At 40.7% G+C, this 26,054-nt stretch overlaps 1 protein-coding gene across 3 annotated transcripts in view; it reads right to left on the bottom strand.

Annotated features, from left to right (window-relative positions):
- Positions 1-26,054, bottom strand: part of LOC124546004 (tight junction protein ZO-1) — a 710,801-nt gene that overhangs the window by 253,771 nt on the left and 430,976 nt on the right. For all 3 annotated transcript variants that reach the window (XM_047124988.1, XM_047124979.1, XM_047124983.1), the window contains exons 6-9: positions 24,411-24,477; positions 24,113-24,263; positions 22,610-22,761; positions 4,905-5,026 (exon numbers count right to left, since the gene is read on the bottom strand). In XM_047124988.1, the coding sequence (XP_046980944.1) occupies positions 4,905-5,026; positions 22,610-22,761; positions 24,113-24,263; positions 24,411-24,477 (492 nt within the window). The remainder of the gene's footprint in view (positions 1-4,904; positions 5,027-22,609; positions 22,762-24,112; positions 24,264-24,410; positions 24,478-26,054) is intronic.

Genomic DNA, 26,054 nt, shown 5'->3' on the forward strand with positions numbered 1-26,054 from the left:
TACATTTGATTCAAAGGTGGATCCAAAAAAACTTCTGCAACCACTTCACAAAAACATGGCATTATGTAAAAATTTATGAGTAATAAAGCCCTACTTTCAAATGCCTGTGGCACCTAAATTACCATGGCTATGAGAAGTGAAGATGAAAGAAGGGGATTTTCATCAGCCCTGACATTCACAAATTAATGACAGATTAAACATCTGAAGACAAAATGAATGAAATTTAAAAATAATCTCAAATATATTTTTAACAGTAATGGGATAGGAAAGTTGCTACTCACCATATAATGGACATGCTGAGTTGCGATAGGCGCAACAAAAAGATTCACATTTATGCCTTTCGGCCATTAAGACCTTTGTCACCAATGGACACACATACACACACGCACACACATACTCATGCAAACACAACTTGCACACACATTTGCAGTCACAGACGACTGAAACCATACTGTGAGCAGCAGCACCAGTGCATGATGGGAGTGATGACTGGGTGGGGTTGAGGAGGAGGCTGGGGTGGAGAGGGGGATGGATAGCAGGTGGGGGTAGTGGACAGTGACGTGCTGCTGTTTAGACGGAGGGAAGGAGAGAAGGCGGCGAGGGGAAGGGGGGGGGGGGGTTAAGTAACAGAAAGGAGAGAAATATAAAGACAGAGTGTGGTGGTGAAATGACGGATGTGTAGTGCTGGAATGGGTACAAGGAGGGGGCTGGATGGGTGAAGGCAGTGACTAACGAAGGTTGAGGACAGGAGGGTTACGGGAACATAGAATGTATTGCAGGGAAAGTTCCCACCTGTGCAGTTCAGAAAAGCTGGTGTTGGTGGGAAAGATCCATATGGTACAGGCTGTGAAGCAGTCACTGACTGCTTTTTTGAGAGGGATATCATGTTTGTCGGCGTGTTCAGCAACAGGGTGGTCCACTCGTTTTCTGGTCACAGTTTGTCGGTGGCCATTCATGCCTACATAGAATGCAGCACACTTGTTGCAACTGAGATTGTAATTAACATGACTGGTTTCACAAATAGCCCTGCCTTTGATGGGACAGGTGATATTAGTGACCAGACTGGAGTAGGTGGTGGTAGGGGGATGTATGGAACATCCAGGTCTATTACAGGGGTATGAGCCATGAGGTAAGGGATTGGGAGCAGGGGTTGTGTAAGGATGGATGAGTATATTGTGTAGGTTTGGTGGACAACAGAATACCACTGTAGGAGGGGTGGGAAGGATAGTGGGCAGGATATTTTTCATTTCAGAGCAAGACGAGAGGTAATCGAAACCCTGGCGGAGATTGTAATTCAGTTGCTCCAGTCCCAGATCGTACTGAGTTACAAGAAGAATGCTTCTCTGTGGCCAGACTGTGGGACTTTGGGAGGTGGTGGGAGACTGGAAAGATAAGGCACGGGAGATTTGTTTTTGTTCATCGTTGGGAGGATAATTACAGTCAGTGAAGGCTTCAGTGAGACCCTCGGTATATTTTGAGAGGAACTGCTTGTCACTGCAGATGCTACGGCCATGGGAGGCTAGGCTGTACAGTAGGGACTTCTTGGTATGGAATGGGTGGCAGCTGTCGAAGTGGAGGTATTGCTGGTGGCTAGTAGGTTTGATATGAATGGAGGTACTGACGTAGCCATCTCTGAGGTAGAGGCCAACATCTAGGAAGGTGGCTTGTTGGGTTGAGTAGGACCAGGTGAAGCAAATGGGGGAGAAGTTGTTGAGGTTCTGGAGGAATGTGAATAGGGTGTCCCCACCTTCAATCCAGATAGCAAAGATGTCATCATTGAATCTGAACCAGGTGAGGGGTTTAGGTACCGCACTCCTCCATCTAAAAACTGATCCCAGCCTTATAATCCTACCTGCAGACAAAGGCTCCACCACCATTGTCTTCAACTCCAAGGATTACGTGGCGGAAGGACTCCATCAGCTGCAGGTACTTCCATGTACAAACCTTGCCACAGTGACCCCATTCCAGTAAATCCAGCAGCATCTCCAGTAACTACTCAAATCCTTAGGCCCATCCCAGAACCTCTCCCCAGAGTCCATCTCTGTACTTACCCCTACCACTCCCCGCACTCCCACCTTTTACATGCTTCCTAAAGTCCATAAACTCAATCACCCAGGATGCCCCATTGTGGCCGGTTACTGTTCCCCCACTGAGAGAATCTCTACTGTAATAGACCGACACCTACAACCTATTACCCGGAACCTATCCTCCTATATAAAAGATACCAACAATTTTCTCCACCAACTCTCCACAGTTCCTGTACCTTTACGACACGGTGCCCTGCTCATCACTATTGATGCGACCTCCCTGTACACTAATATTCCTGATACCCATGGCCTTATTGCTATCGAACACTACCTTTCCAGACGCCCTATGGATTCCAAACCAACAACCTAGTCGCCATGACCAACTATATACTCACCCACAATTACTTCTTGTTTGAAGGCGTTACCTACAAACAAATCTGGGGTCAGCTATGGGCACCCGCATGCCACCATCCTATGCCAAACTATTCATGGGCCATCTAAAGGAATCCTTCCTAAAAACCCAGAATCCCAGACCACACACCTGGTTCAGATTCATTGATGACAGCTTTGCTATCTGGATTGAAGGGGAGGACACCCTATTCACATTCCTCCATAACCACAACAACTTCTCCCCCATTTGCTTTGCCTGGTCCTACTCAACCCCACTAGCCACCTTCCTAGATGTTGATCTCCACCTCAGAGATGGCTACGTCAGTACCTCCATCCACATGAAACCTACTAACTACCAGCAATACCTCCACTTCGACAGCTGCCACCCATTCCATATTAAGAAGGCCCTACTGTACAGCCTAGCCACCCATGGTCGTAGCATCTGCAGTGACAAGCAGTCCCTGAATTACAATCTCCGCCAGGGTTTTGATTACCTCTCGTCTTGCTCTGAAATGAAATATATCCTGCCCACTATCCTCCCCACCCCCACTATAGTGGTATTCTGTCGTCCACCAAACCTACACAATATACTCGTCCATCCTTACACAACCCCTGCTGGCAGTCCCTTACCTCACAGCTCATACCCCTGTAATAGACCTAGATGCAAACCTGTCCCATGCATTCTCCTACCTTCACTTACTGCAGTCCAGTCACTAACATCACATATCCCACCAAAGGCAGGGCTACCTGTGAAACCAGTTATGTGATTTACTAGCTAAGCTGCAACCACTGTGCTGCATTCTATGTAGGCATGACAACCAACAAGCTGTCTGTCCACATGAATGGTCACCAATAAACTGTGGCCAAAAAACGAGTGGACCACCCTGTTGCTGAACACGCTGTCAAACATGATATCCCTTATCTCAATGACTGCGTCACAGCCTGTACCATATGGATCCTTCCCACCAACACCAGCTTTTCTGAATTGCGCAGGTGGGAACTTTCCCTGCAATAATCCTACGTTCCTGTAACCCTCCTGGCCTCAACCTTCGTTAGTCGCTGTCCTCACCCATTCAGCTCCCTCCCTGTTCCCATTCCAGCACTACATAGCTGTCATTTGACGCCACACACAGTCTTTTAATTTCTTTTTATTTATCTCTTTTCCGCTAGTTACACCCCCCCCCCCTACCTTCCCTCCTGCCCTCCATCTAAACTGCAGCACTTCACTATATGCCACCCCCACCATTCATGATTTCATCCTGCTTTTAAGTAATGTTTGCTTTCGCAAATGGAGAACTTAAATGTGTGTTGTAAGTGTTAGTTTACTTTGTGATGAACTTTAGTGGACAGTGAAGCAGGATCACTCACAAACTTTTACAGCAATATATAATCAGGACTTGGATATTGATTTCACTATGGAGTTAGTTGCTTTAATTGGGGAATCTACTGGGGCTCTTTTAGGGCAGAAGCACAGCAATGACTGATCCACTTCTATGATCATAGAGACACAATTTGTCATCAAGATCGTTCACTAGCCCAGATGTGAATGATTCTAGTACTAAGTTGAGAACACAGATGCAAACTGTCACAATTATTTTCTCAGTTGCGGGAAGTCAGTTGCAACAGACAATAATTGGGATACGCTACTGTGGAACTTGATAATGACTATGAGAACTTATTTTGTGATACTTTCACTATTAAGACTATTGTGAAAATTGCCTCACACAGCTAATGTCAATGTAATGCTTCTTCAGCAAAGGGGAGCACAGTGTATAAAATTAGCCCCCCCCCCCCCCCCCCCCCCCTTTTCCCCAATGATTACACAGTTTCAAGAACATTACTTCTAAATTTTTTCTTTGCAATAATGAGTCCAAAGGGAACTGTGATTTACACACCTGTCATATATAACATAAAAATAAGTTTCATGCAGAGTTCTCCTTGTCTATGGAAATAGCACAAATAGTATATAGCAGTTTAGTGTTAACTGTTATTACAGTATACGGAATTGGTACGTAACAGCTGCTTCTCTTTGTGAAAATGTTGCTCCATATCCCTGAGAATGTACCTTTATTAAGGAATAACAACAGAAGAAGAGCTGATAAATTAACTAAAGCTAGAGATGCTACACAGTTGTATGAGGTAATGTTTCTAAGCAACTAAAAAGTGTATCACTGAACATCCACACCTCCTGAAAGAACAACTCAAGAGACCCTAAAAACCTGAAAGCAGGTACTTCCCAACTACAGTTGCAACCCTGCCCCCCCCCCCCCACCCCCCCCACCCACCCACTCCTGTCCATCCAAAGAAAACTGTTATTTTTCACCTGTTACACTTTTATTTTGTATACACTGTGTTGCTGCCTGAATTCTGTATGTAAAAATACAAATATAAAAATTATGAAGTATTTCAGTCCTACCCCAGTCACCGGCATAACTGGACATTCCTCTTCTGTCTCAAATTATAAACAGAAAATTGCTGCAATCTTACCTATTCTGAAGACTTGCCATGAACCGACAACACCATTGTGCAGAGTATCAACCACGTGAAAGACATCTCCTTTCCGGAAACTCATTTCTCCTTTATTTGGTTGGTCATAATTAAAGTGAGCTCTGTAAACATGAAGTTTAACATCATTAAGCAAATCAGACACTACAGTGAAGTCTGAAGCAGTAAAATGTCAAACTTAAATTGTAAAGGGAAGTCTGGTACATACAAAATTTCCAGCATAAAAATCAAAAACATTTTTGAAAGTGAAGGAAACAAATTAAATTAAAGTAAATAAAAAAGTCCTTCTTAATAACTATCGAAACATATACATCTTTTAATTATGTTTTATGAGAAAAGCAACAACTCCTTGAATAGAAGAATTGTTGAGTCACTGAAACGCGCATGTGCTCGTGCGCACCCGTGCACAAATACACACGCATGCACACTCATGTGCGTGCACGCACGCCCACACACACACACACACACACACACACACACACACACACACACACACCTGTACAGCTACACTGTGCCAGCTCAATACACAATGCTGCAATGCTGGGACCACAGTTCTGCTGGTTGGCAGGGCTGAGGGGCTGTGTCAGAGGGACTGGATGAGGAGAGGAAGGAGGTGGGGAGTGGAAGAGAGGGCTACAAAAGACAGGCAGACATTTCAGAGGGAGGCAGCTGGTGGGCAATATATGAATGTGAGAGGGAGAGGCAGCAGATTCATGGGATAGGAACGCAACACATGGGCACCGGCACGAATGGTGGAACACATGCTGTCCCTCCCTCCCATATTCATATGCTTCACATGGCCGCTTCCCTCTGAACTACCTGCCTCTCTTCCCTAGTGCTCTCTCCTACTCCCCACCTCCTCTTTCCCCTCGTCCATTCCCTCTGACAGAAACCCGCACCCCGATTTATTGGTGGAGCTCCAATCCTAGCACAGTGTACTCGGCCAGCACAACGTAGCTGTACAGGTGTGTGTGTGTGTGTGTGTGTGTGTGTGTGTGTGTGTGTGTGTTTTCTAGTTCAAAAAAGGATTCATCCAAAATGTAGCAAAATTGTCAGTATCATTTATAAGTCTTTCTACAGTTCAATGTCTCTACTATTTCGTGAGTGTTACCTTTACTGCCAAATTCTTTGCATTCCGTCAGGATTTTCCATTACTGTATTTTTAATTATCTTTATCATGTACAAAAGAACGTATCTCTTATTACCCTGGGCTGTTACTCTGGTATAATATATTTACTTTGATTCTAGACCAGCACCTTGCCTGTTTCACTTGGGGTTTGATTCCTTATTATGTATTATCACCATTCCTTAATCTTGTTGTCTTCTACTTCTGTAGCATTTCTCTACTCATAGAAGGATCTCAGAATAGTCAGCACCTTTTTGTCAACAGCTGGACAGTTATTTTATCTTTAATTTTGAAGTAGGTGTTCATTCCCACTAGAGTTGTCAGTTATTGTGAAACAGGATAATTATGTATGCAACCTGCCTTTGAGTCTGGTAAACTTTTTTCTGCGAATTTGAATTTCAGCTGTTTTTGTATCTTTTTTTTTATAGCAGGCATGGTGAACAAGCATAGCATTATCTTACACGTGTGTGGGAAACTATTATAATCCACACTCAGCTGATTGGTATACCAGACTCATGGTTATTTATTCGGAACACAGTGTTTACCTGTAGCTGTCTTGCCTCCCTGCTTCACAGAGTTAGCACACTGCACATTAAGGTATTTCTACATGAACAGTTCTACTGTCCCAATAAATGAGCACATTATTCAAAAGTTTGTGACTGCCTGCCTAGTTTATTCTGTTTTCAATCCTGTACAGCTCTTTTAATTTTGATGAGTGTAAAGAAGCAGCGAACCCCATCCTCTGAAGATGGGGAGAGAAACAGAATTAGCTTCAAGAACTTTTGTTTCTTTTGCTCTTCTATTACAGGACAAGGCACCAATGAATACAAAATCTCAAGATTCAGCAGCCAGTTTACTTCTACTGGCAATATTCCAGTTTGCTGAACTGTGAACAACAGATTATGTAAAGGCAATGCCGCAGTACGTAATAGAGGTCTGAGCTGCAGATGGACATATCAACTACAATTGAGATGCAGTAGCTGAAGTCGTAAAACATTGTTCTAACACAGTGGCACAGACATACACACATACAGCTACACTATGCAGATTGCAGTGCTACCTACTTTATTCTTGTTTCTTTTATGTGCTTATCATTGTTAAATGGAGAAGTATTATCCTCCTATAACTTTCCATATCATATTACTGATTCCACGCTCCTAACAATTTTCACCCTTTAGAAACTTTTGCACGTAATTTTCCTGTTCACAAGAACAGAAGAAGAAGAAAGGAATGAAGGAATGTGAAATGAAGCCTGGTGATCATAAAGAGTACAGTACATTATGGAAGAATGGATGCTTCATTTGTGAAGAGCACGATGCTTCAAAATCATGCTTCCATTATTCTATACTAGAAGAAGGTATATGCAATTTGGTTAGAATAACTTTGGATGAAGACCCACACATTGATGAACTGAGGAAGTATGGGGACTGGTCACAATGATGGGATGTGGGTTAAGAAGAATAATCTTTGGCAAAGGCACAAGTCTGAAGTGTCATGAACTGAGAAAATATGGGGATCAGTCACAATCAGAAGGAGATATTGCTTATGAAGAATGGTAGCTACGCCACAAGTTGCTATCACAAGCATACTTAGAAATAGGAGAGAAGTATTAGTTTGTATGAACAATAAGGTAGTCACAACAAATAAACTTTTACCACTGAATGAGGAATTGTTAAAAAATTCAATTGGGAAACATTGGTATTAGTGTTAGTAAAGGAGTACCAAGATGAGTCATGAAGAAGAAAATGACAGTGGATGCAGTGTCTACTTTACAACATCTAAATCTGGAATGTAGTGATCACATCCTGATTCAATATGGAAGTAAAAGCAAATGACTTAATTCATATGTTAGCAGAGGAAAAAATTCAAGAGTGCACGTACTTGTTGTATTAAGTACCAATTAGCAGTTAAATGATGTTGTTTGATATGCTCAAGAAATATACTCCTGCAACCCACCTTCCAAATGCTACACATTATGGGAACATGCTCATTAGCTGCGTTTACAGCTGCTGTGGACAACATACAAGAATGTATGAAGCTCCAAACAAATGTGAACTCTAAAATGTTCTTACGAGAAGAGGTAAATTTCTTTGTCAGAAAGTGTGATCGATAGTAATTGCGGAATCACCAAAATATTACAATAAAGCCTCACACATACAGGACTTCAACACATCACAAGAAGAGGGAAGTAAAAAAACATCCCAACTCTCAGGTCTACTAAGTGTGACTGATTAATCAAATGTTTAGCAGGGTTGCAGAATTGATTTTTATGTGACAATATTTCGACAGTCGACCCAGTCGCCTTCTTCAGATGCCATGGACTGTATTATTGTGAGTAATCACTGCCTTGACTCCAACCAGGAAGTAAGTACGCATAACAGCACAGTTTGCTGCATCTGAAGAAGACAACCAGGTCGACCGTCAAAATATTTTTGCATAAAATGGAAACTGAAACTCAGCTGAGCACCTGAATGCCATCCAGTTTAATTGGCTGTTATCCTCAGAATTCATAAGTGACATATGCCAAGAAAGCTTACATTCAAATTTAGGCTCACTATTTTTACAGATATAATCAGAAAGAATCCACTAGCTAATTATCAGAAGTCATAAATAATGGAAAGAAGACTGAAAGGCAAAGTTGTGAAGTTCCTCAATCAAATAATACTAAAAAGAAATAAGATATACAGAACAAATTAAATTATGCTTCGAAATCTGAATGAACAATAATACACATTTTCATATGAAACAAATGTTAATGAAATAATTTGCTTGTGAAGGTAAAATCAATCTTCTACATGATTCCTAAAATCCACAGAATCAACAGAAGTGGGTGTCCCATTGTAGCTGGTAATTGTGTTCACACTGACAGAATCTCTGCTCCTCATGAGCAACTCTTCAAAATAATTGCCTGTAACCTAGCCTCCCACATCAAAGACATGAACTATTTTTTCACCCACTCTCAACCACCTCCAGCCCATTACCAACTTGACCCCTACTCATCATTGTTGAGGCCATCCCCATGCCCACGAGCCAGCTGCTATCAAATACTACCTCATCCATTGTCCTCCCAATTTCAAACCAACGCCTCATTCTTTATACATCTAATTACACACTCCCCTCACACAAAGATATATAAACAAATCTGAGACACAGCCATGGGCACCAATATGGCATCCTCCTATGCCAATCTGTTTATGGAGTATCTATAGGATATCTGCCCAGCCTCCCAAACCTGAAACCACATGTCAGGTTCATGTCCGTTGATGATGGATGCACTACCTAAACCCAGGGCGCAAACACGATATCCTCATTCTTCTGCAGCCTGAACACCTTCTCTGCCATTTTTAAACCTGGTTTTCCTCAGCCCAATGCACCCCCTTCTTAGACAATGATCTCTGACTATCTGATGGATCTATCCACACTTCTCTCCATATCGAGCCCACGAATCGTCAACAGTTCCTGCATTGAGAGCAGTCTTCCCCCTCTTTTCTTTTTTTTTTAAACCACACACACACATATACACACTCCCACATAGTTTGGTCAACCACAGATGCTGCATCTCCAGAAAAAAGAACTCTCTTGCCGAGTATGCTTAAGATCTCGCAAAGGCCTTCACTGACAGGCACTATCCCCCAATCCGTAGACAGAATCCCACACCAAATCCTCACACACACTTAATCCCCTTACCAGTCCCAGAACCAGCTCAAAGAAGCACCACATTTGTCACCCAATGTCATTCTATACCGGAGCAACTGAACCAAACACTTTGCCAGGTCTTCGACTATCTGCCATCGTGTCTAGAAAAGAGGAACCTCACAACCACAAGCCTTTCCACACTACCTATAAAGGTCTATCATTATGCCACACTCACTTGCTACCTCTTGCCATTTGGCTCGTATCCTTTAGAAAGACCCCAATGTGAGACTTGTCCGATTCACCCATTCAGCAATTCCTACTCCTGTCTTGTCAGAGGCCTATTGTCTTCCATCAGAAGAAGAGCTACCTGTGAGTGAAGCCAGTTGTGTTCCTTTTCTCCACAGCAGTTTATGTGGACACGTTCGCCAACTGACTGTCCCCCTGAATGAATGGTGACCACCAAATTGGCTGAGAGCAGAGTTGACCACCTAGTGACGTATCACACTGTCAAGCACAATACTTCGATGGCTGCTTCATGAAGTGGGCCATCAAGATCCTTTACCGGAACACTAGCTTTCCAGGACTACACAGATGGGAGTGATCTCTCAACAAATCCTTCATTCTTGTAACCTACGGCCTCAATCCCCACTAGACCTGTGTCCCACACCTAGCTCCAACCTACTGCACTGGCCTTAACTTCCCTCATCCTACATCAACTCCCTTTTCCCTGCAGCCTCCCCCCTCCTCTGTTCTATCATCCCCAATCGACACACTCCTCTACGTCACCGTCATTGTGCACTGCATGAGCTCACTGGTGCCAGTCCCACATTCCTATCCAGCCAGTACACCTGCCAACGGTTGAGACTGTCAGCGACCTTTCCCCAATCGACCCCCCCCCCCCTACTCGCCACTTTCTCTCTCCCTCCTCTGCCCTTCCACCCCACACAACTTCTCACCCCAGTCTACCTGCAAAGTTGCTAAAGGATTCATCCCAGTCTGTCAGTTACTTGACAACTGTGCTATTTGTTAGTTGTTATCTTTACTCCTAAAATATTTACAATCTACAAAAACTTCCTTTGCCATATTTTTAATGAAAATCATGGAACAAGCAACTACATAGGTTGGAACTTAAATAGTGGCAACAAAGCTGTGGAGACACTATGCAATGGAATCTACTATTGTCGCTGATAGCACATGTTGTTGACATACCTACCTCACCTCCGAGCAAATGGACTCGCCCGTCCGAGGTCACCGGCATGTGCACAATTGAGGGAAACACAGTCACTTGTGAATGAGCAGTCTAAAGTAATGGTGTCACTATGTTTTTGAAACAGGAACAACGGAACTGGATTAAGATTCAATGTGCCAGAGGTTGTACAGCATGACAGTGTCATCAAGGTCTTCAAGAGGCGTGCGGGGAATATGCATTGCTGTACAGAACAGTGGCACGCTGGGTAAAAGCCTTCAATGAAGATCAGCAAACTGTGGCAGACATGCATCGGGCAGGTCATCCTAGCGTCTCTGAAGAAGTGCATGCTGTTGCCACATTAGGGACAGTGCTCGACGCCATACAATTCGTGAGCTCGCCCATGAAACTGGATTAGCGCACATGACTCTGCTTTGCATCCTGAAGCCTGGGCATGCAAAAAAATTGCATCATGATGGGTTCTACATGACTTGACGGAAATGCAGAAATGGATGCATTACGGCATTGCTCAGACGCACTTGGAGCGCTATGACCACGAATGAGAGGCTTTCTTATGCCACATCATAACACTGGATGAGACATGGGCCACATTGTATGAGCCAAAACTGAAATGCCAATCCAATGAATGGTGCCATTATGGGTAGCCATGAAAGTTAAAAGTGTGTCAGAGCCCCAGTATGGTTAAAGTTATGGTGGTTCTTGTGTACAGCTGTGATGGTGTTATCCTAATGCATTACGTTCCTCCACGGCAGACTGTCAGTGCACAGTATTACTGGTTGTTTTTGGAGCATCACCTGGGACCAGCTTCGCGAAAGAAGCGGTGACACTTTCTGGGCAATCCACCCATTACATTGAACGACAATGCACACGGGTGGAAACAGCGCAAGCTGTGGCTGCTCCGTTCGGTCAATGGGACTGACTAGTGCTGTAACATTCATCATACTCCCCAAACTTAAGTCCTTGTGACTTTGATTTGATTCTGAAGATGAAGGAAACACTTCATGTCACTCGCTTCAGAACTGTTCCAGAGATTCGACAGGCAGTAGACCGCTTCATTTGCACCATAAACAGAACAGGCTCTGCTAACGGTATACTACGCCTTCCACATCGCTGGAAACAGGTTCTACACAGTGTTGGTGACTATTTTGAAGGACAGTAACAGGTGCAAACATGTAACTCTTTGTATTGGCTGTGAATAAATAGTTGCCACTATTTAAGTTCCAACCCTCATATATACAAGACACTGAACAGTCAGCTCCACATAAAAAAGATTGAAATCAAGTTGTTCCTCACTGCTACCAGATTAACAAAAACAGACACATACAATTATATTGCCTAGTCAAATGCACTCTCGCCGAGCATCACTCATATTTTAATGAAACTTTTGTCATTTTAGCAAAAAACTTGTTTGGGTACACAGCTGCATCGTGCTGTCAAATAACTAACTGTCACTAATGTTTCAGGGACTATTAAGCGAGCTTCCTGTGTGTCTACCGATCAGAAGGGTCTGAAATCCCTGAATTCCATAGAATTAAATATCTGAGGCATAATTTTCAGAAGTCTATTGGTCAACCCCCGCCCCCCAATGAACCATGTACCTTGCCGTTGGTGGGGAGGCTTGCGTGCCTCAGCGATACAGATGGCCGTACCGTAGGTGCAACCACAACGGAGGGGTATCTGTTGAGAGGCCAGACAAACGTGTGGTTCCTGAAGAGGGGCAGCAGCCTTTTCGGTAGTTGCAGGGGCAACAGTCTGGATGATTGACTGATCTGGCCTTGTAACATTAACCAAAATGGGCTTGCTGTGCTGGTACTGAGAATGGCTGAAAGCAAGGGGAAACTACAGCCGTAATTTTTCCCGAGGGCATGTAGCTTTACTGCATGATTAAATGATTATGGCGTCCTCTTGGGTAAAATATTCCGGAGGTAAAATAGTCCCCCATTCGGATCTCCGGGCGGGGACTACTCAAGAGGACGTCGTTATCAGGAGAAAGACAACTGGCGTTCTACGGATCGGAACGTGGAATGTCAGATCCCTTAATCGGGCAGGTAGGTTAGCAAATTTAAAAAGGGAAATGGATAGGTTAAAGTTAGATATAGTGGGAATTAGTGAAGTTCGGTGGCAGGAGGAACAAGACTTTTGGTCAGGTGAATACAGGGTTATAAATACAAAACCAAATAGGGGTAATGCAGGAGTAGATTTTATAATGAATAAAAAAAATAGGAGTGCGGTTAAGCTACTACAAACACCATAGTGAATGCATTATTGTGACCAAGATAGACACAAAGCCCATGCCTACTACAGTAGTACAAGTTTATATGCCCACTAGCTCTGCAGATGATGAAGAAATTGATGAAGTGTATGATGAGATAAAAGAAATTATTCAGGTAGTGAAGGGAGATGAAAATTTAATAGTCATGGGTGACTGGAATTCGAGAGTAGGAAAAGGGAGAGAAGGAAACATAGTAGGTCAATATGGATTGGGGGGAAGAAATGAAAGAGGAAGCAGTCTGGTAGAATTTTGCACAGAGCATAACTTAATCATAGCTAACACTTGGTTCAAGAATCATAAAAGAAGGTTGTATACATGGAAGAATCCTGGAGATACCAAAAGGTATCAGATAGATTATATAATGGTAAGACAGAGATTTAGGAACCAGGTTTTAAATTGTAAGACATTTCCAGGGGCAGATGTGGACTCAACCACAATCTATTGGTTATGAGCTGTAGATTAAAACTGAAGAAACTACAAAAAGGTGCTAATTTAAGGAGATGGGACCTGGATAAACTCAATAAACCAGAGGTTGTAGAGAGTTTCAGGGAGACCATAAGGGAACAATTGACAGGAATGGGGGAAAGAAATACAGTAGAAGAAGAATGGGAAGCTCTGAAGGATGAAGTAGTGAAGGCAGCAGACGATCAAGTAGGTAAAAAGACAAGGGATACTAGAAATCCTTGGGTGACAGAAGAAATACTGAATTTAATTGATGAAAGGAGAAAATATAAAAAAGCAGTAAATGAAGCAGGCAAAAAGGTATACAAACGTCTCAAAAATGAGATCGACAGGAAGTGCAAAATGGCTAAGCAGGGCTGGCTAGAGGACAAATGTAAGGATGTAGAGGCTTATCTCACTAGGACTAGGGGTAAGATAGATACTGCCTACAGGAAAATTAAAGAGACCTTTGGAGAAAGGAGAACGACTTGTATGAATATCAAGAGCTCAGATGGCAACCCAGTTCTAAGCAAAGAAAGGAAGGCAGAAAGGTGGAAGGAGTATATAGATGGTCTATATAAGGGCGATGTACTTGAGGACAATATTATGAAAATGGAGGAGGATGTAGATGAAGATGAAATGGGAGATACGATACTGCATGAAGAGTTTGACAGAGCACTGAAAGACCTGAGTCGAAACAAGGCCCCGGGCGTCGACAACATTCCATTAGAACTACTGACGGCCTTGGGAGACCCAGTCCTGAAAAAACTCTACCATCTGGTGAGCAAGATGTACGAGACAGGTAAAATACCCTCAGACTTCAAGAAGAATATAATAATTTCAATCCCAAAGAAAGCAGGTGTTGACAGATGTGACAATTACCGAACTATCAGTTTAATAAGTCACAGCTGCAAAATACTAACGCGAATTCTTTACAGACGAATGGAAAAACTGGTAGACGCCGACCTCGGGGAAGATCAGTTTGGATTCTGTAGAAATGTTGGAACACGTGAGGCAATACTAACCTTACGACTTATCTTAGAAGAAAGATTAAGAAAAGGCAAACCTACATTTCTAGCATTTGTAGACTTAGAGAAAGCTTTTGACAATGTTAACTGGAATACTCTCTTTCAAATTCTGAAGGTGGCAGGGGTAAAATACAGGGAGCGAAAGACTATTTACAATTCGTACAGAAACCAGGTGGCAGTTATAAGAGTCGAGGGGCATGAAAGGGAAGCAGTGGTTGGGAAGGGAGTGAGACAGGGTTGTAGCCTCTCCCCGATGTTATTCAACCTGTATATTGAGCAAGTAATAAAGGAAACAAAAGAAAAATTCGGAGTAGGTATTAAAATTCATGGAGAAGAAATAAAAACTTTGAGGTTCGCCGATGACATTGTAATTCTGTCAGAGACAGCAAAGGACTTGGAAGAGCAGTTGAACGGAATGGACAGTGTCTTGAAAGGAGGATATAAGATGAACATCAACAAAAGCAAAATGAGAATAATGGAATGTAGTCGAATTAAGTCAGGTGATGCTGAGGGAATTAGATTAGGAAATGAGAGACTTAAAGTAGTAAAGGAGTTTTGCTATTTAGGGAGTAAAATAAGTGATGATGCTCGAAGTAGAGAGGATATAAAATGTAGACTGGCAGTGGCAAGGAAAGCGTTTCTGAAGAAGAGAAATTTGTTAACATCGAGTATAGATTTAAGTGTCAGGAAGTCGTTTCTGAAAGTATTTGTATGGAGTGTAGCCATGTATGGAAGTGAAACATGGATGATAGCTAGTTTGGACAAGAAAAGAATAGAAGCTTTCGAAATGTGGTGCTACAGAAGAATGCTGAAGATTAGATGGGTAGATCACATTACTAATGAGGAGGTATTGAAGAGAATTGGGGAGGAGTTTTTGGCACAATTTGACAAAAAAAAAAAAAGGGATTGGTTGGTAGGACATGTTTTGAGGCATCAAGGGATCACCAATTTAGTACTGGAGGGCAGTGTGGAGGGTAAAAATCATAGAGGGAGACCAAGAGATGAATACACTAAGCAGATTCAGAAGGATGTAGGTTGCAGTAAGTACTGGGAGATGAAGAAGCTTGCACAGGATAGAGTAGCATGGAGAGCTGCATCAAACCAGTCTCAGGACTGAAGACCACAACAACAACAACAACATTGGTCAAACAATGAGTGACAAGTGTTTTATGTATGGACAACCAGGTGAATTAAAGGACTGGGACAATATTGGATTAATAAAGGAAATAATTGATCAGTGAATCAATCATCTTGAGTTTAAAAAAGAAAATAACCCCAACATACAAAGCAGTTGTTGCTTGCAGCACCCGAAACTAACTTCAGTGGATTTATAAATGGTGTGGGAAGATTTGAGTGTTGTTCAATCACTTGTCTGAGATATAAATAGGATACAGGATTTTGCGCTCAACTATGCCAAAGATTTTATGGTGCTTTGAGAAAATTCAAATGTAAGTGTAAGAAGAACTGCAGTGTCTTATACTGTGGGCTACTGAAGAGAATAAAGAAGAATTAATGTAACAAGAACTACAGTATGGCAGTAATAGGGATACAAGAAGTAATTTCACTGATGACAGTGGGAGCTTATGTAATATTACTGAACAAATGTTTGAATTTATTTATGGTGACAGGGATAATTTGTGAAGTACAGAAAAGTCAAGTGCACCCAATTTAGATGAGGAATTGACTAAGCTGTATATGTGCCAGTGGACGTTCTAAGGGATGGAGATTATTCCATGTATGACTAGTGTATAAGGGAAGAAGATCGTTTTTTTCTTTTTTTTTTCCTTTTTTTTCTTTTTTTGAGAAAGAATTAATGAAAACTATATACGAGGGGTGGCTGTAAAATAATGAGGCTACAGGTGAAAAACATTTTATTTTAAAAATCTACATATTTATTTATTGTCACCCTATATACGTCCATCCTTTCTCTCTAAAATGCTCCATGCAAATTTTCCATTGATAGAAACAGTGCTGGAAGTCTTCCTCTGTGAGCTCCTTGATGACGTGGACCACTTTTTCTTTCACTCCTCCAATGGACTATAATCTTATTCCTTTTAATACAGATTTGACTTACGCAACTAGATAAATGTCACAATGCAAGGTCAGGCAAATAAGGTGGGTGGTCTGACACTGGGAGGCTAGCAGCCTCTTAATAGACAGTGTGGTACGAGCCAGTGTGTCATCTTGATGCAGGAAAGGTAACTTTCTCCTTCACAACTCAGGGTGTTTTTTACTTCCTCATGGAGTTTAGCAAGCACCTCAAAGTGTAGTACAGACAATTAATAGTTTGACCTTCAGGAACCCAGTGAGAAACCACAATTACACAACTATCAAAAAACATTTGAACTGCTCAAAAACTTGGGTACATAATAAACAGTCTTCACTGTACACTTGTTTTAGTAAAACTCAAGTTACATTGGCAGTTTTTCCAAGTTTCACATGAAGCTTTATGACAAGTTGCTCTATTACTACACTTATCATTTTTTCTGACAAAACAAAGTAATAGCTCTTACACAAGTGAAGGGAACAGTCACATTGATTTGTCTACAGATGCCAGAAATGCAGCATTAAATTGAAAACACTTCACAGATATTGGTTGTTCATCTTCTGGTGCATAAGTACTTACTCTGAGACAGTGTCAGTGCCACATATAATGGAAGGTCTGGGATGGAATAACAACATTGTCCAGAAACAGGAAACAGATCTCCCATGCCTTGTCTCACTAGTCAATTACCATCCTCCAGACACCCTCTGCCTAGCTACAAAGAAACACTCCTTTTGTGACTCAATACCACCTGTAAGAGAACAAATGAACCACATTCTCAGCCAGAGTTTCAACTACTCTCATCCTGCCTTGAAATGACAAATATCCTTCCCACTATCCTCCCCACGTGTCATACAGTAGAAGTCTGCTGCCTACTCAACCTATGTAATTTCACTGTTCATACCCACTCCACCCCTGCTACCAAGCCCTTGCCTCTTGGTTCACATTTGTACTACAGACCAAGGTGCATGACCTGTTCCATTACAGCCTCCCAGAACAACCTGCTCCAATCCTGTCATTGGCATCTCCTATCCCATCAAAGGCAGGGCTACCTGTGAAACCAGCCATCTGATCTACAAACTTATCTGCAACAGCTGTGCCACATTCTACATGGGTATTCCAACCAGCAAGCTGCCTGTGATCACGAATAGCCACTGCCAAACTATAGTCAAGACACAGCTGGACCACCCAGTTGTTGAATGTGCCGTCTGACACAATATGCTTCATTTTAAATACTATAAGTTATGTGATAAATATTCACAACTCTGACTCAGCATGTGGGAAGAAAGGTTGTTTAGAGTTTAACATCCTGTCAGTGATAAGATAATCAAAGATAGAGATGAAGCTCAAGTTGTGGAAGAAAGTAATCTGTCACTTTTTCACATGAATCAGCCTGACACTTCACTTGTGCAACACAGTAGAGCAATAGAAACCAAATGGGAGAACAAGTGGTGAATAACATGGAGTTTCAAGAAAGTATTTCATGAGGAAAAATTCTTTCATCCCGCAAGCATTCTGAGAGTAAAAAGACTTGGAGAAAGAAATGTGGTAAAATAGTGTTTATTGATTTCAAAAAGCATGTAGGTGAACTAATAGACAGACACTCATCAAATTTTGTAATTGGAGCAAACAGAAGTCCAAAGTCCACTATACATCAGTGATTAAAGAAATCTACCACTAAAATTAAAATTTCATGGAAAAAATTTGGAGCCATTCAAGAGTGAGAGAGAGAAGTCAGACAAGGCAGCAGATCATTGTACATCTTAGAGAAATAAGAGTATACCAAAGACCACAACAGACACAGAATTACCAAAAATTAGTGCTGTGTGGTGACTAAGATTAATTTCATAAGTGATCGTCCACAGAAAAAATGATGGAAGGTCTCCTAAATTCATATAATTTGATGTGAATCACATTCTTTCCAACCAGAGTGCAGGAAAACACAACATTTTTGTTGCTAGAGAGGCTTTCTGTTACCAAAAGAATAACTTGCCTTTCAGACCATGATGCATACATTTTAAGACTCAAAGGAATTTGTGTATGCACAGATGTTAATTACATTTTATTTAGAAATGTTAATCCAGTGGCAACATGACTTTTTAAAGAACAAGAGTGGCAGGAAGATTATAGTGCAGATAACATAGATGATAAATACAATGCTTTCTTCAACAAATTTCTTATTCCCTCCGAAAGCTGCTTTTCGTGAGCAGATTAAAAACAGGGCACTGGCACTTACAGGCAACTTGGGTGGTTGGCTCATGGTATAAGGATATCATGTAGAGCAAAACAGAATTTATATAAAAATATTAGGGGTAGTAACAATCAAGCTGCAGTAGCACATTACAATCAATGTTTAAAAAAGTCATGTGGTATGCAAATAGAAAAATGGTGAAGAAAGTGTGTGGCCAATGGCACAAGGTGGAAGATATAAAGTCAATATGTCATAAAAATGTTTTTGTTACTGATGAGTCAGACATATGTAAAGTATTTAAGACTCACTTTCTGAATATAGCAGCTGAATTAACTAAAAACTTGGTATTTACAGGGAATTGTACAACTCTCTTAGAAAATGGATTCCTAGACTGCTGCCTGAAACATAGCTCCATGATACTGATAAGGATGAGAATGAGTCAATAATCAAACCGCCGAAGACGAAGGACCCTCATCAGTTTGGCGGGGTATCTAGTAGGATACTACAGCACAGTGGTGCATGTGTTAGCCCTACTGTTAGCCACATTTGTAATTTTTCCTTCAGCAAAGAACCCAATATTGATACCACTTTATAAAAAAGGAGAAAGGAATAACATAGCCAATTTTAGATTTATTTCTATGCCAACAGTGTTTGCAAAAGTTATTGAAATGGCTGTATAAGAATAACTGATCATTTCAGTTCAGATAATTTGCTGTAAAATGTACAGTTTGGTTTCTGAAGAGGTTTAACAACTTCTTTTCTCTTTTCTCAGTGAGACACTGGTAGGATTAAGCAAAAAGTTGCGAACACTGGGTGTCTCCTTTGATTTAAGTAAGGTGTCTGATTGTGTTGATCACACAATATTATTGCAGAAGTCAGATCATTATAGAATATAAGAGGTATCTCACAACTGATTCCTCTCATACTTTAAGAACAGACAGCAAACAGTTATTCTAAAATATATCTCTCTGCCGATAACACTTACATGGTAGTGAAGGATGTTGAGTGCAACACAGGCAATGTATCACACATGCATTTCGGGACCTGCGTTCATGGCTTGTAGAAAATAAATTGATGCTAAATCACATTGAGACTCAGTTTTTACAGCTTCTAACACATAATTTTACCGAAACTGACATTTTGATTACACAGAACGAGAATATGATTAATGAGTCTGAACAACTGAAATTATTAGGTGTTCAGATAGATAGTAAGCTTAGTAAACTGTCATGAAAAGCCCACATCCACGAACTTGTTCAAAAACTGAATGCTGCTATATTTATTTCTCATTAGAATAGTATCTGCAATAAATGATAGTTCAACACAAAAAGTTTATTTTCGTTCACTTTTGACATATGGGATATGCTGGGTTAACTCTTCCCATTCACAAAGGGCAGTTTAAGCAAAATGTGGTGTAAGTTTACCAACTTCTCACTCAGGATTCCAGGACTTCGTGAATTCTGACAGTGGGTTCGCAGTATATAGTTTCTTTGATGTCATTTGTTGTTAACAATATCAGCTTGTTCCCAATAATTAGCAGTTTTCATTCAGTTAATACTAGGCAGATAGTCAAACTGCATTCTGATCACACTTCCTTGACTCTTGTGCAGGAAGATGTACAATATTCTGCTGCACCCCTTTTCAATAAGCTACCACAAAAATTACACAGTCTTAGAAGTAATCCTGAGACTTTCCAGTCCAAACTGAAAAATTTCCTTGTGACTCACTCCTTCTACTCTGTCAGGGTGTTACTTAGAAAAATTAAGCTAATTCCTATGTTATATTGTTGATTACGCTAATATATACTCATAGCTTATCATCCGCACAGGAATCACATATATTTTATTTTATCTATTATTGCTTTTCTGACATTAATTTCATGTAATGGCTCAAAGATGACATAGTAGAAAGAATCCTGATGTGACAGAGAGAAGCATCTGGAATAGGGATTTGGAAGAAACCAAGAAAGGAGACATATTTAAATATCTTAGGGAGTGAATGAATTCTGCTTAACTGTTAGTTCCATGTTTTGATTCTGCTCGTGTATCAGCAGCTGAAACATCCTGCATATGTGTTGTTTAAGGTACAGGTACTGGATAGGGAGAGCAAACTGGGCAGTGTAAGAGGAGGAGTTGTCCATTTTTTTCACAGTAGCTGCTCCTCTCCTAATACACATACATAAAGTAATCTACAAGTAATTCCCATAATTACGATTGTGATTAGATAAGCACTAGCCATACGTTGTTGTTAGTATATTTCTACAGAAGTAGCTGATTCTGCCTGTTAATGGATAACTTGAATCATTCCACATCCCCAATAGCTCCCATTCATGATGGGATTAAAGGCACACAATGAATGAATGAATATCTACATCAGCCAGACAGACTTAATACAGAAGTAAATATAGAAAGAGCTTGGACAATGGAATTAGCATACAAATTAACATGTAATGGGTACGATGAAAAGAAGACATCCTACAAAGAGACAATAAAACATTACATCACAACAGTGAAGCTACTGAACAAGGAAGGAAAGATAGAAAAAAGAAATAAAAATTAGGAAAGATTTTAGGACAAGAAAAAGTAAAAAATGGTTTGCAGAGGAAAAGGAAGAATGAAGACCTGTACAGACAATCAGAGAAGATAACAGACATTATATGCAAGAGAAGACTGAAATTCTATGGGAGTATTACAATATACCTAAATACAAAGGTGATGTGACTTACCAAATGAAAGCGCTGGCACGTCGATAGACACACAAACAAACACAAGCATACACACAAAATTCAAGCAGACAGGCACAACGAAAAAGACTGTTAGACATTGAGGTTTCGGCCAAAGCTATCTTCAGAAAAGAAAAAAAAGGAAAAGCACACCTCACACAAAAACATGACTGCTATCTCCGGCTTCTCTGGAGCAGAGTTGAAAGCTTGATGTGTAACAGTCTTTTTCGTTGCACCTGTCTGCAACTCTACATGTCACCTTTACAGCGAGTAACAATCTACTCTTTTCATAATATTGTTGTATTCCAATTTATTGTTTCCATTGTTTTAATTAAATTTTTACCAATGTCACAAAGATAAAAGTGACCACAAAATGAACTGACAGTGAGAATGAAGTGTTTCAAATTAAGACACCCACAAAAAGTCATGAGGACACTTCGTCAGAAGAAACAACCTCAGTGAAAAATGAAGATATTCTACAAGGAGAACAAGAAGAGAGAGATTAGCAAATTTATAGTTTCTTATGATCCATAGTACAACAGATCAGTGATGAAGGTAAAACAAGAAGAATTGAAGACAACAAATGTAAAATTCATTGCTTGGTTACTTTTCTGTATACAAACATATGTACAATGATTTTGAAATGTTTCTTCCACTTTCAGTTCCTTCTTTGCCTCTCATACTGGGATCAGTCACCTATCCCTCTATATCAGCCTTCTCAGACCTCTCTCTCTCTTCCCCTTGATAAGACAAATGGACTAAGATTTTTAAAAGCTTAGTTTTTTTTCCACACTTAAATTTATATATCAGCAGTACTGGAATATTGCCTCATGAAAATAAATAGTGGTGGGCCATTCTGTTTGTGGGTAATTTTACATTTTTGTGTAGGGTATTCTCCATATGGGAAAAAACTGTATTGGAGTTCAACAACTACAATAATGATCAATATATTATGTTTATATTAGCATTTCAATGCTGTTGTTAAGTCAGCATAAAAAACAAATCACACATGGAACTCACTTGATATGGAACGAGTCTCCTCGCTGGCTTGCAACGATTTGCTCGTACTCATCTTTGCGGTACTGTACAATTAGGTCTATCTGATCCTGCAAGCTTAGCAAGAACAGAACGGCCTCTTCCCGTGTAATGCCCTTCATGTCCATGTCGTTCACCTATACAATGGAATATTGAAGGTATTAGAAGAAACATAAACAGAAAAATGAAAATTTGAGTACATTTTTGTTTCTCAAAAACTTAGAAATTCTGGATGTTATATGATGTTATTTGAAAATGATTTCTTTCGTTTTTAATTCTATAAAACAAATTAAAACAACAATGTCAACATCCATTGGACATAATAATTTTCATTATAACAAATACAAGAAAATTACAAAATTATCTGGACTTCTGGACTTTGGGGGGGGGGATGCACTCACACACAACACATGGCAGCATTACTGACTTATACTTAGGGTTGGTATTACAGTGATGATGCTATTGAAGCTCTATCTCAGTCATATTAGTTTGTAGTTTGCTCACTGCTGTGATTATAAACACATGCAATCTGCTTGCGTGCACAGGGAAAGAACAGAGAGTAGTTAACCACTTTCTCTGGTCATTAGGTGAGCCTCTGACTAAAATTCATGGCTGGCTTTCAACACAAAATGAGAAGAATGGCCTACCAGGTAAATGTTTATAACTGGTTAAAATCTCAACCACTGACAAGAGAAATATGATTTTGGTGACGCGACAGGTCAGAGTTAATGAGACAGCAAGTTTTCTGCAGTTTAGTCATACTTCTGCGCATAAGATTATGCGCCACATGCTAAATTTCTGCAATACAATTACCAAGAGAGTTCACAGTAGTTCACAAGTGTCAGTAGCTACTGATTCTTACCCGACTAGAATGTATTTTTAAGTATAATATTTGCAATGATAAAATATCACCCGAGATTTTTGACAGAGAAGAAATTTGAGATTTGTGCAACTATGGAAAAAACAATGCTAATCATTTTTATGGCATAAAATGGTCTACCCTGAAAGGATGCCTGTAGAAGAGAAATACAATTGATAAAGCAAAATGCACTGTTACACCGCTCAACAAACTGATGCCAGCAATTCACCCCAAATATTGATTCATATTATCCATAACAAGTGTTATTGTTTCACAACACTGTAGTCCCACACACTACTGTCCACAATGTCAAACTATTAGTACAATAGGACTGAAAGGGTTGCAAAACCATGGCTGTGCACAAGTTCTCATGACTTACTGCTGTCGACTTTATTAACTGCTCCGAGATGTAGTAGTAAAATGTTCATTTTATATGTGTGGTACTGTATGAGAAACAGTAGATAAACAATTGCACAACCAACCTTAAGATCTTTTCTCATCAGCATTATACAATCTGACTGGGTGCATTACAGAAGACGGACTATACATAAAAAGTGATTTACCTGATACCTTCTTTTTGGGACACCTATATATGAAAGTTAAACTACATGTGTACACACAAATGTTACCTTTAGGATCTTGTCACCAGGCTGCAGGCCTTGGAGAGAGGCGGGGCTCCCAGGCTGGACTGCTGTCACGAAGATTCCCACCTCATTGCCTCCAGTCAATCGAATGCCAACAGAACCTTCCTTTTGGAATGTGATGAACCGAGGATCAGGTCTGTATTATTCCAGAGATTTAAAATAAGAATTAATGGAGCTTTTACAGTAATAAATGATTAAATAAAAATATATCAGCATCTGAAATGCTGTTGTGTGCAATATACAAGTCATAATTTACAATATATGCTATTTTCTGGTTACTCACATCGGCTGTTTCGATCTCTGCAGCAGTGGATCATCATCGTACAACTGTCGTCTACTGCTGTAATAGTCTGTAACAGAAAGACATCGCTGTACACTGTCAACTTCTAGCTGGTAACAGACCATAGATATGGAATGGCATTTAAATGCCACTGATACTTTAACATAAAGGTAACTTACGAACATCAATTTTAAGTTATCAATTTTAAGTTTTAATTTTCAACATACGGTCAATGTCAGCCATATGTAGAGTTTACTTGAAATGATGGGATCAATCTTAACTGACAAAGTGCTTTCTAATTGCTACATTTATTACACAAATGTCTCAGAATACATCTAATGGAAACAACATCTCAAACAAAAATTTTCAGCACGTTGTCTGGTATTTAAGAACTATGATAGACTCAATTTTTAGTATGAGCTAAAGTCAAACTATACCACACATTATTTAGCACAGTGCATCTACATGATTATATATAGGAAGGATGTGGTTTATTAAGGGAGAGGGTAAGGAGTCATTCCAGTCCTGGGAGCGGAAAGACTTACCTTAGGGGGAAACAGGGACAGGTATACACTCGCGCGCGCGCACACACACACACACACACACACACACACACACACACACACACACACACACACACACCTAATATCCATCTGCACAAGCAGACATATGTAAAGGCAAAGAGTTTGGGCAGACTGTTTTGAACATCAGTCTCAATGCCGGAATCATTGTACTGTGTCTGAGGGAGAGTACTTTGAAGTCTGTAATGGAATTTGAAGAGCAGTAAATTCAGAGAGCCCTATGTCTTACACTTAGGCCTATTATACAATGAGCAGAAACAGAGAAGGTGCAGGCATTATGTTTATCCCATTTGTTGTTCATAATCCAGAATAGTAGGATGAATGCTCCAGAAATGCTCAGTGAAGACAGTCTCCACTCAGCAGCTAATACATGGGCACTGCTCGGTAGTGTCAAAGTGACCTAAGACTATGCAAATCCCAGATCTGTCGGACATCCTGCCAATGCGTCAAGGCAGACTTAGGTAACATAAAGCATATTGTCAGATCATTCCTAAAAACACCAACAGCACACCAGCTTGCAGCAGCCAAAACACTGATTGGTTTATGAACATAATATGGTTCTGACACAGATGTCTAGAATCTATCAAGAGTCAAGTACGGAAATTGCTAATCAGTCACGATAGTGGCTTGGCCTTGAATCCCGCACATAGTCCGATTAAGAAAAAGGCGATATACCACAACACACCAGGGACAATGGAGCAACAGCAGTGATGCCACTAATGTGTACCTTGGGCAGGTGTGAAAGGACGCTGGAGCAACATTGCGGCGGGAGGAGGAGATGCAAGGCGCAGAATGTGGAGAGAGCCATAGATCGGAAGGAGAGGATAGAAAGAAAAGGGCAGCACAAGTCCCTATGCAGACAGTTAACCAGCAAAACTGATGATGGCAATGTGAACGCTTGCCAAAATATTGTGCCCAATAGGCATTGACATTCAGCCATTCGCCCATCAACTATTTCATCACAAATTACGCAGAGAGAAACTAAAGCAACACAAGCACAGTGATGTTTTTTTCCCCCAACCAAGTGGTCCCAGTCCCTCCTGAACAATAGGGAGCAAAAGGCAGA

Source organism: Schistocerca americana, chromosome 1, assembly GCF_021461395.2.
Source record: "Schistocerca americana isolate TAMUIC-IGC-003095 chromosome 1, iqSchAmer2.1, whole genome shotgun sequence".
In the NCBI taxonomy this organism is placed as follows: domain Eukaryota; kingdom Metazoa; phylum Arthropoda; class Insecta; order Orthoptera; family Acrididae; genus Schistocerca; species Schistocerca americana.